Source organism: Aulonocara stuartgranti, assembly GCF_965226115.1.
Source record: "Aulonocara stuartgranti genome assembly, chromosome: 15".
In the NCBI taxonomy this organism is placed as follows: Eukaryota; Metazoa; Chordata; class Actinopteri; order Cichliformes; family Cichlidae; genus Aulonocara; species Aulonocara stuartgranti.
Window position 1 is genome coordinate 22,064,064 of NC_138951.1, and position 15,812 is coordinate 22,079,875.

The 15,812-nt window shown below is 37.1% G+C and overlaps 2 protein-coding genes across 2 annotated transcripts; both read right to left on the reverse strand.

The window, feature by feature from the left end:
- Positions 1–359: 359 nt before the first annotated feature.
- smpdl3a (sphingomyelin phosphodiesterase acid like 3A) lies at positions 360–9,462 on the reverse strand. Its single transcript, XM_082505239.1, has 8 exons — positions 9,283–9,462; positions 8,484–8,697; positions 5,220–5,364; positions 4,660–4,756; positions 3,980–4,143; positions 3,668–3,848; positions 3,297–3,421; positions 360–2,039 (listed from the first exon to the last, which is right to left on the reverse strand). The coding sequence occupies exons 1-8, from the start codon at positions 9,368–9,370 to the stop codon at positions 1,725–1,727; spliced, it is 1,329 nt and encodes a 442-aa protein (XP_082361365.1). The 5' UTR covers positions 9,371–9,462; the 3' UTR covers positions 360–1,724.
- Positions 9,463–13,715: 4,253 nt separating this feature from the next.
- Positions 13,716–15,199, reverse strand: LOC309689547 (fatty acid-binding protein, brain). Its single transcript, XM_082506065.1, has 4 exons — positions 15,069–15,199; positions 14,760–14,932; positions 14,374–14,475; positions 13,716–14,004 (listed from the first exon to the last, which is right to left on the reverse strand). The coding sequence occupies exons 1-4, from the start codon at positions 15,139–15,141 to the stop codon at positions 13,954–13,956; spliced, it is 399 nt and encodes a 132-aa protein (XP_082362191.1). The 5' UTR covers positions 15,142–15,199; the 3' UTR covers positions 13,716–13,953.
- Between the last annotated feature and the right edge of the window lie 613 nt (positions 15,200–15,812).

Consider the following 15,812-nt stretch of genomic DNA (forward strand, 5'->3'; position numbering starts at 1 on the left):
GGTGTAATCAACATTGGAGGAGGGAGGAAAAGGGACAAAAGAGTTGGGAGGGTGGTGAGAAGAAGAGAGGGGCAAATGCTTGAAGTGGAGGCTGAGAAACAAGAGGAGTTTCTGGAAAGTTTGAACAAGAGAAGAATAAAATCATGGGCTAATGGTGGGAGGGAGTATGAAGGTCATCCGGGCTTAGCCGTCGTTCCTGCGCCCCTCCTGCAGAGATGAACTAGCCAGCACAAGTTTAAGTGTCACTTTCAAGTTAGCCACTCTTAAAAGTTGCAGCTCAGCTTCTTTTTTATTTCATTAACTGCAACAGCTAGTACTCTATTAACCTGCCTGTGAAAACAAGGACAATAGAGTCAATGGAACTTTTGAATAAAGGGTTTTATTTAATAGAAAAATAATCATTAAAAGGAAATCAAGATTTTCTCTTACATGTAACAAGACAAGTCATCTGGTGCTATTCCATTCTGAAGCAGCAGCTCAACATGCCATCATTCATGCGCATTTTACCCAGGGTAGATACATTTCTCTTACAGTACATTTTTACTGTACATGTTTTATAATTCGGTGTTCTTTTAAGGGTATTAAATTTAAAGCATGCGTTTCAATAGAAGAATAAACTCCTGGTTTATGCAACATTAAGGAATGGATAATGTGACAGGTTTAGTCTTGTATAGTCAGAATTTGTCAGACAATCAAAAAGTTTAACAAAATAAATTTAAAAAACCCCAAAAAAAACATAATTTTCAAACTTTTAAATCTTATGTTAATCTTGTGATTTTATTAATGAAAGTTGTGACTAAACTGAATGTCTTTAATGTTCCTGTATGGAGCAATTTGTATAGTTTATGCAATTAAAGTTTTTTTTGGTGACCTGGTACACTAACATATACATCAAAACCAGATTTGACTAATCAGTTGTAGCTAATAGAAGAATATAAACGTAAGCCAACAAAAGCTGGATTTACATCTCCATAAGACTACAGCTGAATCTTTTTCCTCATTTACAGCAGAGCTGTCCTTCTTTAGATCTAAAGGATTTCATTTAAATTTTCCTCTGAAATATTTCAAGTATGCATGATTAATCAACACAATAAACTCAAGTGATGGGTGACATTTGGCAGCATTTAATCCAAAGTTTGGCTGTAATCGATTAGTGCAAGGACTACATGGAATAAACTTGCATGATGGAGCTAGGAGCTACAATTAACGTCCTCCACCCTCTCAGAATAAACACACAGACGAGTTTGAGGGGTTTTTTTGTTCTTAGAGACTACAGACATGAGACACCAGCAATTCAGTATCATCATTATGTATGAATGACTGTATTTTCTGTATTGTCAGTCATTTATCTACTATCACCTTTTGGTCCTGACCCCATCTGCATATGTTTGCAGATTTATACAATTAAATAGGTGAAAAAAATATCCCTAAAAAAAAGTTATCCCTGCATTTCTTTAGGGAAATATATAAATATATGTTAAGCAGCATAGGCATTATATGGTGCTTCCCTTTTTCTGACTTCATTCATCTAGTTTGCAAAATGTAATACTTCAGAATATTATTATCAAAATTCAATATTGATAAATCATTTAAAATATGCTATACTATGACTTTAATCAGTGCACTGAATTTCCCCTTTTTTTTTTTTTTTAAATATAATATGTCTGAAATCATAAAAACACTGAAGTCTTATTGGCTCCTGAGAAAAATCACTCAAAGACCCTTCATGTGGATGTCCGTTCATCTCCCGTTACACATCTGGAGTAGGACAGCTGGTCCAGAAAGAGCACAGAACACACCTGGCTGACCTTACATATTCCATCACAGATGATGCTGTCGTTGTAGCTGACCATGAAGTGGTTAAAATACTTATCAAAGCTTTTTGTCTGCGGCAGCATAAAACTCAGGCCCAGCTGGAGTAAACTTTGCGGCTGCAGGTCAGTCAGTCCAAAAGCCTCAGTCATGATATATTCAAGCGTCCAGTCTGATCTTTGTTTCTCATTGGCTTCCGTCAGATTCAAATAGTACTGCCAGATATCCTTCAGAGAGAAAGAGAAAGGCACCAAAAAAGGGAGCGAAAGAGAAGAAAGAAAAAAGTCTTTGAGTCTTTTTGAATGCCACAAACAGTTTTTTGTGTGCTGATTGACACCGTGATAAATCATTAAGAAGGACTTCGGCTTCTGTTTTTGAGCAATGAGATAAAAGTTAGAGTAGGTGTTGGAGCGCGGGACTTTTGTAGTTTGACCTAAATTTGTCATCTGCTTTCCAGCTTGAACAGTTTTCAGCTTTCTTTTGCATTCCTACACTCTTTCCTTTTAAGTTTTTATGCTTTAATTGTGAAACTCCCCGGGATTTCACTGGTCCCCAAAATAGCAAGTCCTTTTCCCAACTGTACCACTGATCTGTCCAACCTGTCACAGCCAATCTGTTAGTTTAAGAGATGTATTGCTCATGTAACAAATGATTTTACGATTGTTACCGCTGCCTTTAGGTGTTCAGTTGATGGTTTCCAGAATATCAGATGGACATTTTTGTTTTTTGCCTTTAATGGTTTACACCAGGGGTGTCGAACTCCAGGCCTCGAGGGCCGGTGTCCCGCAGGTTTTAGATATCACCATGTTTCAACACACCTGAATCAAATTATTAGTTCATTAACAGGCTTCTGGAGAACTTCAAGACATGTTGAGGTGATAATTTAGCCATTTAAATCAGCTGTGTTGGATCAAGGACACATCTAAAACATGCAGGACACCGGCCCTCGAGGCCTGGAGTTCGACACCTGTGGTTTACACTATGGCTTTTTTTAATTATATGAATGGGAAATGTTATTGCTACAATATGCAGTGACAGAATACTTTGTTTTTTCTGACTGCTGACGGCCTTTTCCTGTTCTTTGTTTTAAAACCTCCAAACGTCTTTGCACATTTATTTAATGACTAGAACGCCAATAAAAAAAATCTAAGGTCCAAGATGAACCTTGGTTGGTCTGCAAATAATGTATATTTATTGAATATATATCAGCAGCATTTCTGGCAGTTAAACTGATGGTGGCCCAACCCTTCTATAAGTTTTACCACATCCATCATTACTAAACATCACTAAACCACACTTTCATGGGTGACTAACTGCCATGATTTTGTAATAATGTGCACAACAATCTTTTATCACATAAAGATGTTTGCATACGTCTTTGCTCGTTTTATATTTAAACCATTTTAAAAACCAAGGCATTTGCTTAATCTGAACAATAATAAGATATTGAGTTATGAGCAGATAGTAGGACCAGAGCTCCTTACCAGCATAGTGTAATCCTTGTTGTTGTACAAGTACATGCGGAAAGATGGGTTATTGGAGTAGAGCTCCGCAAGATTTTTGATCGGTGTAACAGCCGGTGACACAAATAGAGAATTCACAGGTTGACCTACAGAAAAAGAGAAAAGAGAAAAACAAAATAAGAAAATTTCGGTGATTCCTTTCCTTAATTAAGGAAGTTAGCAGATTGTCTGTCTTTTCACGTTTTATCTAGAGAGGAAGTTTGCTTGCTCACAACTGGTTTGCGATACATTTTTAAAAATGACAAGTGCTTAAAAACAAAAAGGTGATACCGCACTTGGAAGAAACATATTAAACTCCATTATTAAAGAAACTGATTGATATTTTCTCACACCTTGTTTGTCCAGCAGCACCATGATGCTGTCTCTGTGAGTGTGTCCGTAGAAATGTCCTGCAATCACATGACTGTACTTCCTAAAGATGGTGACCAGCCTCTCGTTATAGTTCTCTCTTATAGCTGTGATGTTTCTGGCAAAGGGCAGGAACCCGACTGGCACATGGCCTATGATGTACACCTACAGAGAAAAGTAAGGCATATTTAACCACAGATATATTTAACCATCCGGCATCTTTCATATAGATCAATATGATGATCACTATGGTGATTAATATGACAAAAAAATGTTTGCAGTAGAAACTTGTAAACCTTTTCGCGATTCTCAGCAGCTTTCTCCAAAGTTTTTTCCAGCCACTCAAACTGCCCCGCAGGGTCTGTCATGTTCTGTGTGACATTATTGGGACTATAGTAAAGGATCGTATTGAGACTAACAACCCGCAAACCAGGCTTAGCAAGCTGTGAATAGAAACCACCTGCAAAAACAGAACAAGGAACAAAATGAAGGCTACACCTAACGTCATGCCACACACTGAGCTTTTGAAAAACATGCTTTATGCATGGCTTTATTCCAGTTTTACAGAATCAACTGCACATGCTCACTGCACAGATTGTTTCACAAATCAAACAAAGGTTTGCTTGAGAGAAGTCCACTACATTCACATTTTCTGAGCAATTACCCAAAAAAGCTTGACTGATTCATCATCAAACCTTTACATACACCGTGTTGCACTTTACATTAACTTCCTGAATTGCAACACTTGCTGGATCAAAGGGTATTCATCAGCACATGCCAAAGGTCAGTGGTTTTCTAACTTCCTCATTTCTTCATGTGGGAACTTTACAGTTCTCAGAAGTTTGGGCTGATATATACCCTGTACCTACCCATTTAGAAGTCAGGCTACATTAAATGTACAGCAGTAAGAGTTGAAGCTTTAAAATGCAGAGAAAAGTTTTGAATTTGTTGGTCTGACATGTGGTGACTGATGTACCTTGTGAGAGTGTTAGCAGAGCGTCATCATGCAGCCAGAGTTTCCAGAACTGGGCAGCAGCTTTGTAGATGGCATTAGTGGAGGTTGGCATCTGGTCCTAAGAACAATGATGAGCAATGATACATTGTTATTCCAAAAGTAGGTTATTAAAAATGTGAAATGCAACCTGACATCTCACATATACGTCAGCTGGTATCACCCACTGTTATTACTGGGGCTATATGCATGTAATTCTTGTACCACAGTGTTTCTGTTAAATTAAATGGAGCCTTATTGTAAAATAAACCCTTGAAAACTGAAAATACTGATGGATGTTACCCAACCACATAAATGAGTTAAAGCATGCTCATAGTCTGTATAAGAAAACTTCCCTCATTTACTTCTGCAAAAAAAATGGGAGCATAAACTAAAATGCTTCATACAGCAACTCATTTTTAAGTTACACTTTCATTTTATCCCCAGAACCTGATGCATCAGACGAACATTAGTGGAGCAAAAATCATCACTGCTCTCCGTGTAAAGCTTGAGATACTGCTTGCTGTCTACTTGTATAAAGTCACCTGAGGCCAGTAGTCATGATTTCCAACTGCAGGGTAGACTGTCAGGTTGGGGAAGTGCTGTCTGATGGTCTGGGTCATGTTACTGATGACCTGGATGACTATGTCTGTAGAGAGCTCATCTGGAGGGACGTGAGGTGGGCTGTCACTGAAAGGGGAAAATAAAATCCAGTTATTTCACTTTATTTGCAGTGAAATGCAGACAAAGTAAAATAAGACATCTAGACACATGGTGATCCCAACATTTGGTTGCTTAAATTATCTGAATGAATGGTGATCAACCTTTGCTTTTTAACTTTTTTTAAAATGCTACTTAAAAAAAATACAGAGCAACTGAATGATCAGTCATGATAGCAGAATATTTAAAATGAGATCAGGTCATTGATTTCCTACTGATTTAGTCTTAATCTACTGTCTACTGACGTTATCTATTTCTAATCGTACAGTTTTCCTGACAGCAGTGACAAAACTATGATATTAGAACTCCTCAAAAAGGAAAAATTAAGGTGGAGAAAACAATTCAGTATTTGTCTGTTATTAAAAAACAACATGGCTTGTGTTGTTTTGGCTTATTACAATAAAATGCTTCAGTAATGAAGATTAAAATGTGAGAACAGTAACTGCAGTGAGTTAAAGTCACTGGGAGCAGCTCAGTCATCATTTCTTCAGCAGAAATCTGGAAAACCCACCAACTTCCTAACAGGACTAAATTCCCTCTACATAACATTGGAATATGTTCCAAGCATGCTTGGCTTGTCCAATATTGCAAACATGTTGTAAATTCCTCTGTACAATGGATTCCCCATTAAGTGAAATGGCAAACTTGTGCTGCAAAGCCCAATAACAACAGCATAAAGCACAAATCTGCTTGCACAGTAACTTAATCCTCCACCCCAGGGAGTCTTTTTAAGTTTTAAGTGCCAAGCCGTTCTCTTAAGCACGTTTAATAAGCCTATGAATTCCTGGCTTAGCTGATTAGCTGCAGATTATTAAAAAGGTGCATGAGTGCAATTCTGCTGACACTGACGCTTACAACTACGCTTACTTATCCTGTGTCACTATCGCAGTGTAGTGAACATTGGTTCACTCTAATTATTTTAACCTCTTATAAAGCATGCAGAGCTCCCTTTAATGCTACTTTTCACAGTGAGTAGATAACTTCTGCTCATCTCTCAGACCTGGAGCTTCAGTGCTTGACTGGGATTGCATGATTTTATTCAGTACTATTTCAGTAGGCACTCTGAAATAATTGCACTTATTTATTTATTCATGAGAAAATAAAATTGTAAGATTCAGCATTTTAGCTCAAGTGACAATCAAACTTCATTAAACATCTATTAAAAAGTAATTGCCATGTTTCTGTTTTCACACCTGGAAACGCTCCAATATACCTTTTTTTTTTTTTTTTTTTTTTTTGCTCCAATATACCTGAATTAAAACAATTCTGCAAAGCGGGGAGGGCCAAAATTCCTCCTCTGTGATGTGAAAGGCTTATTGCCACTTATGACAAACATCTGACTGCAGTTCTTGCAGTAAAGGCATAACCAGTTATTAGGTCATCTTTGTTTCCCTTAATTAATGAAATCATCATTTAAAAAACTGCATTTTGTGTTTACTCAGGTTATTTGTGTCTAATGTGACAAATGCGCCAAAAATAAAATCAGGAAGAGGGCAAACACTTTTCACAGCACTCTATTCTGATCACGTGATGGATGAGGCCCATGTGGTGCTCACAAAAAAACCCACAAAAGGAAAACAAATTGTGGGTTTTTCTAATGAGATGTGAGCCAGATAACATCTCAGGAAGTGATACTTTTCCTGTTGAGTCGCATGAAGGCATCTATGGTTGGTGTATTTCTTACAGAAAAACTTTTGACAATGGAAATTCTGAACTAATCACAAACATAATGATGTCACCTCTTTAACTCTCCAAACCACTACTAGGTACTGGTGACAAGTCAAAGAAGATTAAAAAAATAAGCTTAAACATTAAAATCTCTATTAATTCTGATGGTGTACAACTTAGCATGATGTGACTTTAGAGAAAAAAAAGGACAAACAGATCTCGGCAGAATGTTTATCAAACTTAGCCTCGAACTTCATGTAACTGATATGAACAACCGATATGATTTTAATGATATCAATACTATTATCAATCCTATTTAATAGTTCTGATTCGTTTTAACTAATTTCTATATATATTTGGGACAGGAAAATCCCTGAGCATGGCTGAGTTGTGCAAAAGGGTTTACTGTCACAAATTTGTCACTGTTTTGCAATGTGTCATAAAAACATATCAGGTTTGAGGAACAGGACTGATAATCGACTGTGTTGACTGGAACTAGTGGTTAAACTGGAAATGGTTCCTGTAGCCTCGAGCTCCTAACTATATAAGAGGTGAAGACTAACTTACTGTTAAGAACATGTAGTTCTAACATGACACCACCACCACTTTTTGTTGGGGTTTCCAAAGCTGTGGCTTTAAAAGAGATTGTTCACAAGCGGAGTGTTTTAAATGTATAATTACATGAAACTCAGTATCTGCGAGCACGCTGCAAACTGAATATATCAAGGTTGATACACTGGGTGATTTTGATGAATAAACAGACTGCAGTAACGCTCTAAAATTCACATTTTACAATTATAGAAAGATTTCTATATAAATATGATCAAATATATTTTTCCCTGAGTCTGAGTTTCCATAAAGAGAGTACTGTTGTCTTCATACTCTTAGATACTCTGAACTAAACTTACGGTAATGTTAAGTAGTAAAATGTTATAATCAGTCTTAATTTTATGTGTCAAGAACAGCTGAAGCTAAAAATGTCTTTAGTTTTGCAACTATTTGAAAATGAATCAAGATATGGGATGAACTGAAATCTTGAATTGGTAATGGCACTATATACACGAGCTGTTACAACATCTGAGAAAGAAAATATGGGCCATATAAAATTGTGATCTACCTCGAACGTCTCTGTTTTTACTATTACTAATATAACAGTAAAAAAATTCTTCTAACAAACATCCTCAATCTTTTAGCCCAAAAAGTACAGATCACATACTTTCACACAGAAGTACATGACTGTTGCTGCACTGTAGGATGGGGATGTGAAACCAATCCAAAAACACTTCTATGGTTTCTATAATCTGTAAATCACAAGTCTGAAAAAAAAGAATCTGTGTTAACCCACAATTTGCATGAAGGCAACACAGCAAAGCCTTTTAAAGCTAAAATAAAGACTCTCTCTCCCTCATCAGAGTACCAACCCAGTCCAAATGATGAAGTCCTCTGGCTGTGTGAGCGATGCCATGTTAGTGAAGGCGGACTCAATGAGGCGGAAAGGTGAGTCGCACAGGAAGTCTCCATACAGGCCGGGATTGGTGGCAGGAACTCCTTTGGAGGAATAACAAACCTTCTTGGGGTCTGGGGTCAGGTGGTAGGAGGGGTCCAGGTGGAGGTCTGTGATGTGCCAAAACCTCCCTGGACAGATGAAGTGATTGTGAATGACAAAAACAGAAATTAGAATGGAACCAAATTAAAAATCTGTTTGATTTTTAAAGTTATTTTATTTTATTTTTTTATGAAAATGTAAATGCAAAAAATAATTTAAACCACTTGATTTAATTGAGAAGAATAATAAGCCCATCCAATACTAGAATTACAGACTAGCATTTCTTTCCCTGTCAGCGTCAGTGACTATTTTATTTTGATTTGTGAGCTCAATGTATCTGAGGTCATAGTTACAAGGCTTATATATACTGTATATTAACTTAATAGCAGTCTTCAATTGTAAAGTTTTCACCAAATATATATAATATATAACTTTAACTGCAAATATTCACCCTAAATTCAAACCCACCATGTCTTGTGTCTAAATGAAAGATAAGAAAATTCCCACCTTTATATTTCATGTTTTCTATTTTGTTGCATGAATTCTATCAGAGAGAAAAAAGCTGTGCGTTGCACAGTTCAGAGGACTATACGTTTTTGAGTCCCTGGAGAGTAACACAAGATATAAATAGTGCAAAGTCGCTAACGGTGGAGGTTTTCGGGGCTCTCGCTCACCTGTGCTCGCCAGGTAACGTCTTCCAGTCGGTGCCGCAGTAAGCGGAGCCGCGCTGTAACACAGCAGCAGAAAACACAAACGCAACATCTTCAGAGCGTTAAAACCGACGGCACCGGGAAACACATAGCTTATATACACAAGCTAGCTGTCAGATGTTACTGCCCCTATCCCGAAGTAAACAGGAAGCAAAGCGACTGAATGGTCACGTGACTTCCGTGTTTTAAGACGCAGGGGAAGGAACTTATGAAAATGAAAGTCAAGTTCCTGGAGGATTTGTCCTTGTATAGTTATGTAAGTACATTTACTCAGGGGCGAATCTAGAGAAATTTTCTTAGGGTGGCATGAGGGTGGCAAAGACATCAAATGGGGTGGCAAAATCAAAGCCTTTTTTTTTTCAAACACCTATGCAGGTGGTTACATGTGGTTAAAATAATTCAAATGCAGTAAGTATACACGTTTTTCATATAAATATTGTCTATAACTTAATTATTGTCTGTAGCTCACATAATTATACACTTTAGTTACACAAAACATGTGAGTTTTGATCTTATGTACTGTATAGCCTGTATATTAAATATGTAGCCCAATAAATATAAAATCCAGAAAGCTACACAACATGGGACGGTTCATTTACAAACACAAGTCTAAATTAAGTTTCCCACTGCTTTTTGTTAGAAAAAAATCATTGTTACATGCTTAAATTACACAAAATGTCAGAAATCTGCACTGTCTTGAACAAAAATTGAAACCTAATTTTTCATGATTTGTTGGATTAACCCTCTGAGGTCTGAAATACAACCGGCCACTTTTGACTCCTTTTGAGTTTACGTTTGTATTTCACCCTCAAATTGTTTCATTTTATTTTTCCCCCTTGCCTTGTTTGGTATCATTCTTTTCAGCTCAACTGAATTTAGTTGTTTTGTTTTTTCACTGACATACTGCATTAGTATTACTGATCTGAAATCACACAGAGAACTTAAAATCCTAGTAGTATTTTTTTTACTGTAAAAAAAACACAGACATGTTGAGTCAATTTTTATAACTTGAAATGCAAATATAAATTGTACATTTTGTAAACATATACAACTATTTATCTAAAAATGCAGCCAATACACCTGCCGTTTTTTCCCATTTTGTACAACCATTTAAAAACATTACTAAAACTAAAGTGAGAGAACAATCAGGTGTTGCAATAAGATGCCCCACAAATGATGTGTGCCAGTAAAAAAAAAAGTTTGTTCACCAAAAGACAGAGGAGAACAGCACAGGGATAAACCTACAGGCCTGACAGCAGGAGGTGTATCACTCCGCTGGTTTTCTACTTAGTGACAGTGTTTACATTGCAAATGTGCCTTTGTGACATTCATTAGTGCCCTCAGTGACACACAAAACAAAACAACGACTACACAACAGAACAACTACACAAGACAACACAACACACTAAGTATACACTCCACACTAAATGTCACAAATCTCCCACATCTAAAAACTCTCTCTCTCTCTCTCACTCGCTTGCTCTGTCTTGCTGCCGTTACCGTCACTCCTAAAACTTTTCCCTCTTCCTAAACAACCAAATCCCACGTGTTGACTTTTTTTTAATTGGTCGACATGGTACATTTTTCCACCGATAGGAAAGAGGTGGCTTTTTTTCCTTTCTTTACTGTTTTCGCGCTGTCCTTACAAAAGGCTTAAAACACACACACACACACAAAAATGTGACGCCAGTATTTAGAAAAAAGCATGGCTTATATATATTATCATAACTCTGGATTTACTGGCCTGTAATTAAAATTTAAAAACTTTGAAGTCCGAACTTTCAATGTGGGCTGAAATAGAGACTCAGAGTGGCTGCAGCTTGTTGCTATGTCAGCTTAAAATAGTCATGTGATTTAGAGGTGCAGCGTGTTGGTGGACCACAGAGGGTTCAGAAAACTCACCTTCATTCCATTTCCAGAGTGTAACATCCACCCACGTGTGTAAAATCCAAAATTCCCATGGTGTTGTTCAAAATGTGCTCTGGCACAATCATAAGCATCGCTTGCTACTGAAAACAAGAAAAAATCCGGTGCTGCTATGGGCTGAACCATTTGTTAATGGTGGTGGTGGTGGGGGGATACTATGCAATATATTCAGTTTTAGCATTTATATTCACTGTTGACTGTAACTACGCTCATACTGTTAATGCTATCTTATTTTAATAAACAACACTGTCATATGCAAAACTGGGGTGGCACTTGGGGTGGCAAGGGATCATTTTAGGGTGGCACTTACCACCCTTCTAGATCCGCCCCTGCATTTTCTAAAAAGATGAAGAGCGTATAAAATATTAAATATTTGGGCTAATTATACAAAAACTCATAAAACTGACCTTGCAACAATAGCTAAAGTAATATCTATAATAGCCTGTCTAACCCCTGCAGGATGTAGACTAATTCTTTTTTTATGGTTCGTATAGCCTGAATCTAGAGAACAGTGCATCTAATTAGATTTTCCAATGCAATTTTCTTATTTTATGATGTGATTTTGCTGCTTTGGCCTTATTTAACGAGTTAGATTCTTCTAGTATTAATCACTATCGACTTCCTTTTTCTACTATTTGTTCATTTATTGATTTCCATTATGCTGTCTATTAATAAACTACATGTGTAATATAAGAATGTCAAAGCTTATAGGCAGCAGAGAAGAAAATGAAAGATTAAATAGAGAGGGTGTGTGTGTGTGGGGGGGGGGGTATAAAATAGGAGAGAGTATATAATAGAAATATAATAGAAGGATTGAGCACGTGTACAAATAAAAAGTGCATTGAATCGCAAACTGCTGCACCAGTACTAGAATAAATAAGACTAGGAGGTAGAGGACTATCTGTAGAAGAAAAAAGCCAACAACTGGCCCAGTAAGGACCCTTATCCCCCACACTCAACTACAGGGTGGGGAAAAGTAGGTTTGGGGTCCACAATGACAACACTTTGGAACATCACCTTACCCAAAGCCAGGACCCACTGTCCCCACCACGAAGGGCTGTCTAAAGCATACACATGACTACCAATTTTTAGGGCCCATCTGCACATTGTATGCAGACACCAGTATTCTACTCAGTCAACAACAGACGCAGAAAAAATGGGCAAGACAAATTGGTCTGAGTTAGATTCAAGTCCTATTTGATGTTAGAGCCACGTACAAACATATAATATGAAAGGTCATCAAACAGCTATTTTTTTAGAATAATTAAAACCCCACTTGTCTCTGCATGTTTGCAGTGATGCCTTTCATCTATAAAGTATAATCTGTACTATCAAGCTTTTTCTTTTTTTCTGACCTGTAGCTACTTTAAATCATTCAAACAATTCACTGAATCAGTGTAATTGAATAAACATTAACCTCACATAATTAATATAAATAAATAAAATCTAGTTATACTTGTATGATTTACTCCCAGCATTGTGAGTTACAGGATATGGCTTTTTTGGATTTAAAGGTCAGTTATTCCAAAGTAACCACACAGCACTTCTTCACATTTCCCCTAAGTGATATCTGTTTTGCATACTTTTTTTTGTCTCTATCAAGTCCCATCAGGGATGTATCTATGAATAATCTCTAACTGTGGCTGCGTTTCCTGCTGAAGGTACAGTTTGCTTTCAGACGTTATTTCCTGATGCACCAGGTGGGGTTTAATCACAGTCGTAAACCGATCTAATACATTATGATAGAAATACTGATTTCTTTCATAGAAATGCTTTTACCACTAGAATTAGCTCTCTCTCTCTCTCTCTCTCTCTTTGCTCTGCATAGAGATGTTCCTGTGAACAGATTAAACAGAGACTATTTCTTTATTTTAAAGTATTTCAGTGAACACTGATTACCTTGATTTGCTGATTCATAGCAGGAGGAGAAGAACAATTGCTGGAAAGACTGACTGCTCTTCAATACCTAAAAGTACTTGGTAATTAAAACCACGAGAGCTAAGTGAATCAAATATGTGATCACATCTAAAGCATGGAGCAAAGTTGTCTGAGAGATTAAGGTTATCATGGTCCTGGGTCTTCGATCCAGTGTTTTGAGTTTTTGCTGTGGACTAATGATTCATGGTTTTTAATTTAAGGAATAAGTTTGTTCAAGCTTCATATTATTTGTCTAGAGTTTTGTATTTCTAGTGCCTCTGAGGTTTGGTTATCTATATTTCTAGTTCTTTGTTTCTTGTTTGAGCATGTTAGTTCCCTTTCTGCCTCTCCAGTCGTGTCTGGTCTCGGGGGATGTTTGGTCTCCCTGTTTGTTTTGTCGAGTTTGTATGTCTTAGTCGTGGTTTCTTTGTTAGTCACTTCCTGTTTTAATTTGATAGTCAATTATCTTGTGTACGTTATGCTTTCCCTTCGCCTGTCTCTTAGATTCTGTTCAGCTGTTCAGTTTAACACCATATCACTACATCAAGCAAGAGGCAAATAATAAATTCTTTTTTTTCCCTTTTTTATTTTGTATTTCCGCACAGGGTTGCAAAGATGATCCATCCATCATGACAGAAATGTATTCATATAAAAAAACTTACAAAATTTGTGCAGCTTGCAGCTTGCTTTTACATATGGAGGAGGATGAAGTGCAAAGAGAAGCATACAGTCAACAATATTTATAAACCCATCACTTCTTGGACAGTTTTGGGAGGCTGTCACTCAGAGCACTCATGCCTTCTCATAGGTGCGCACTGCGTGGATGTCTTCGAAGGTCAGATTCTGCACAGGAGAGAGGACAGAAAGTATGATTCTCAAGTTTACTTAATTAAATATATATAAAAGAATCCTCATTTGCTAAATCAGCAAATCATCATATAATTGTTATAGGAAAATTCCAGACCAATTGTAAATCAGTCTTGGTTGGACTGATCTACTGGACCTCATCTACTGCATAAAATCATCAAAATCAATTTTATGTTGTTACAAAGCTTATTAGGCTCAGAAAGCAACTGACAATCATTTAATTCAAGGAATTGCATTATAAAAAAAACCATGTTGTTTGTCTGTCTCCAAAAGTGCTCCCAAAATGTATAGAAAGTCTATATACAGCAAATGTTCATATATATATATAGATTAAGGTTGTCTTACCATGACCATCTTGTCGTCCTTGATTTCTCTGACAAACTTGGTCTCTTTGCCGTCCCACTTCTGGACGTGGACCAGCTTGTCTCCCTCCAGAGTCACTGTGGACTGAAAAGACGAAAAGAAGGGAATGCATTTTGCATGAGAAGTGGAGAAATAATGCAATTTATAAATGATTTGAAGAAATATTTAATTTAAAGTCCAGGTAAAAGTTGAACCCAACCACTGACACGAGTGTAAAATGATTGAATTTGCATTTAATCACCACAGTGAACATACAATTTGGATTTTGCTTTCTTGTACTTTGAAATACATTTTATTTTTTTTAATGATAATCAGACCACAATCAAAAAGCTGTAAATCTTTCTTTTATTCATTCATTGTCAACTCACTTTGCAGTTCCTGTCATCAGCAGTGGTTTCATCAAACTCCTCTCCCAGCTTGAAGGAGATCTCTGTGTTCTTGAAGGTGCTCTGGGTGCGGATCACCACCTTGTCTCCCTCCTGGCTGATGATTACAGTCGGCTTGGTCACATTACCAACCTGCCTGGTGGCAAAGCCAACACCTAAGTAAAGGACAGGGGTGATAATATACCTGGGTTACAAGTCTCCTTCATCTATTTTTAATCACAACGTTTTTGTGCAAAAGAATATTGCATTTGTGTATTTAAAAAGAAAGAAAAAAGAAAGTTTGTTACTTACCAAGTCCTTTCATATACTCATCGAAATTCTCACTTTCAATCAGTTTCCAAGTGGCACAGAAGGCGTCGACCATGGTGAAGGTTTGCAGAGAGCCAAAGTTATCTCCAAAGCACACTGAGCAAGCTGCAGCTTATGCAGGTTCACCCCCCTTATGTTATTTTATAGCTTCTTATTATTATGCATGCAGGTGGGTGTCACCAGGCATCCTATTGGCTCAGGAGATTTTCACTGGGTTGTGATTGGATACTTGAATTGGGTCATATTCTTGACAAGGGTAAGAAAAAAAGAAAGCTAAATGTGTCCATTTATATGCTTGATGATGTAATTACTCTCATTCAGGGATGCCAGTGGGTTTGGGGATAGGAATCATTGCCATATGTCAAGCTAGGGAATTTAACATTTAAAAGTAATGGAGTAAAGAATAATTTTGCAATTATATTTCATCAAAAATAAGGCAAAGTTAATGACTATAGCTTGCAATCTGTGCTTTTAAAAATAAGATTGTGTTCAGAGGTTTTAGAGAACGAGCTACTTGTCTATGAGGTTCATGAGTTAACCCATACTCAGGGGCGGTCCGAGCCTGTTTGGTGTCCTAGGCGAACACTCCCCCCACCCCCCGGACACACACTCACACACATCAAACATATTAAGGATTACATTAACATATTTTATTGTGAAAACTGTTGTCAGAACCATACTGAATTGAATTTAACCATATAAATATATAGTGAAAGACAGAGAGAG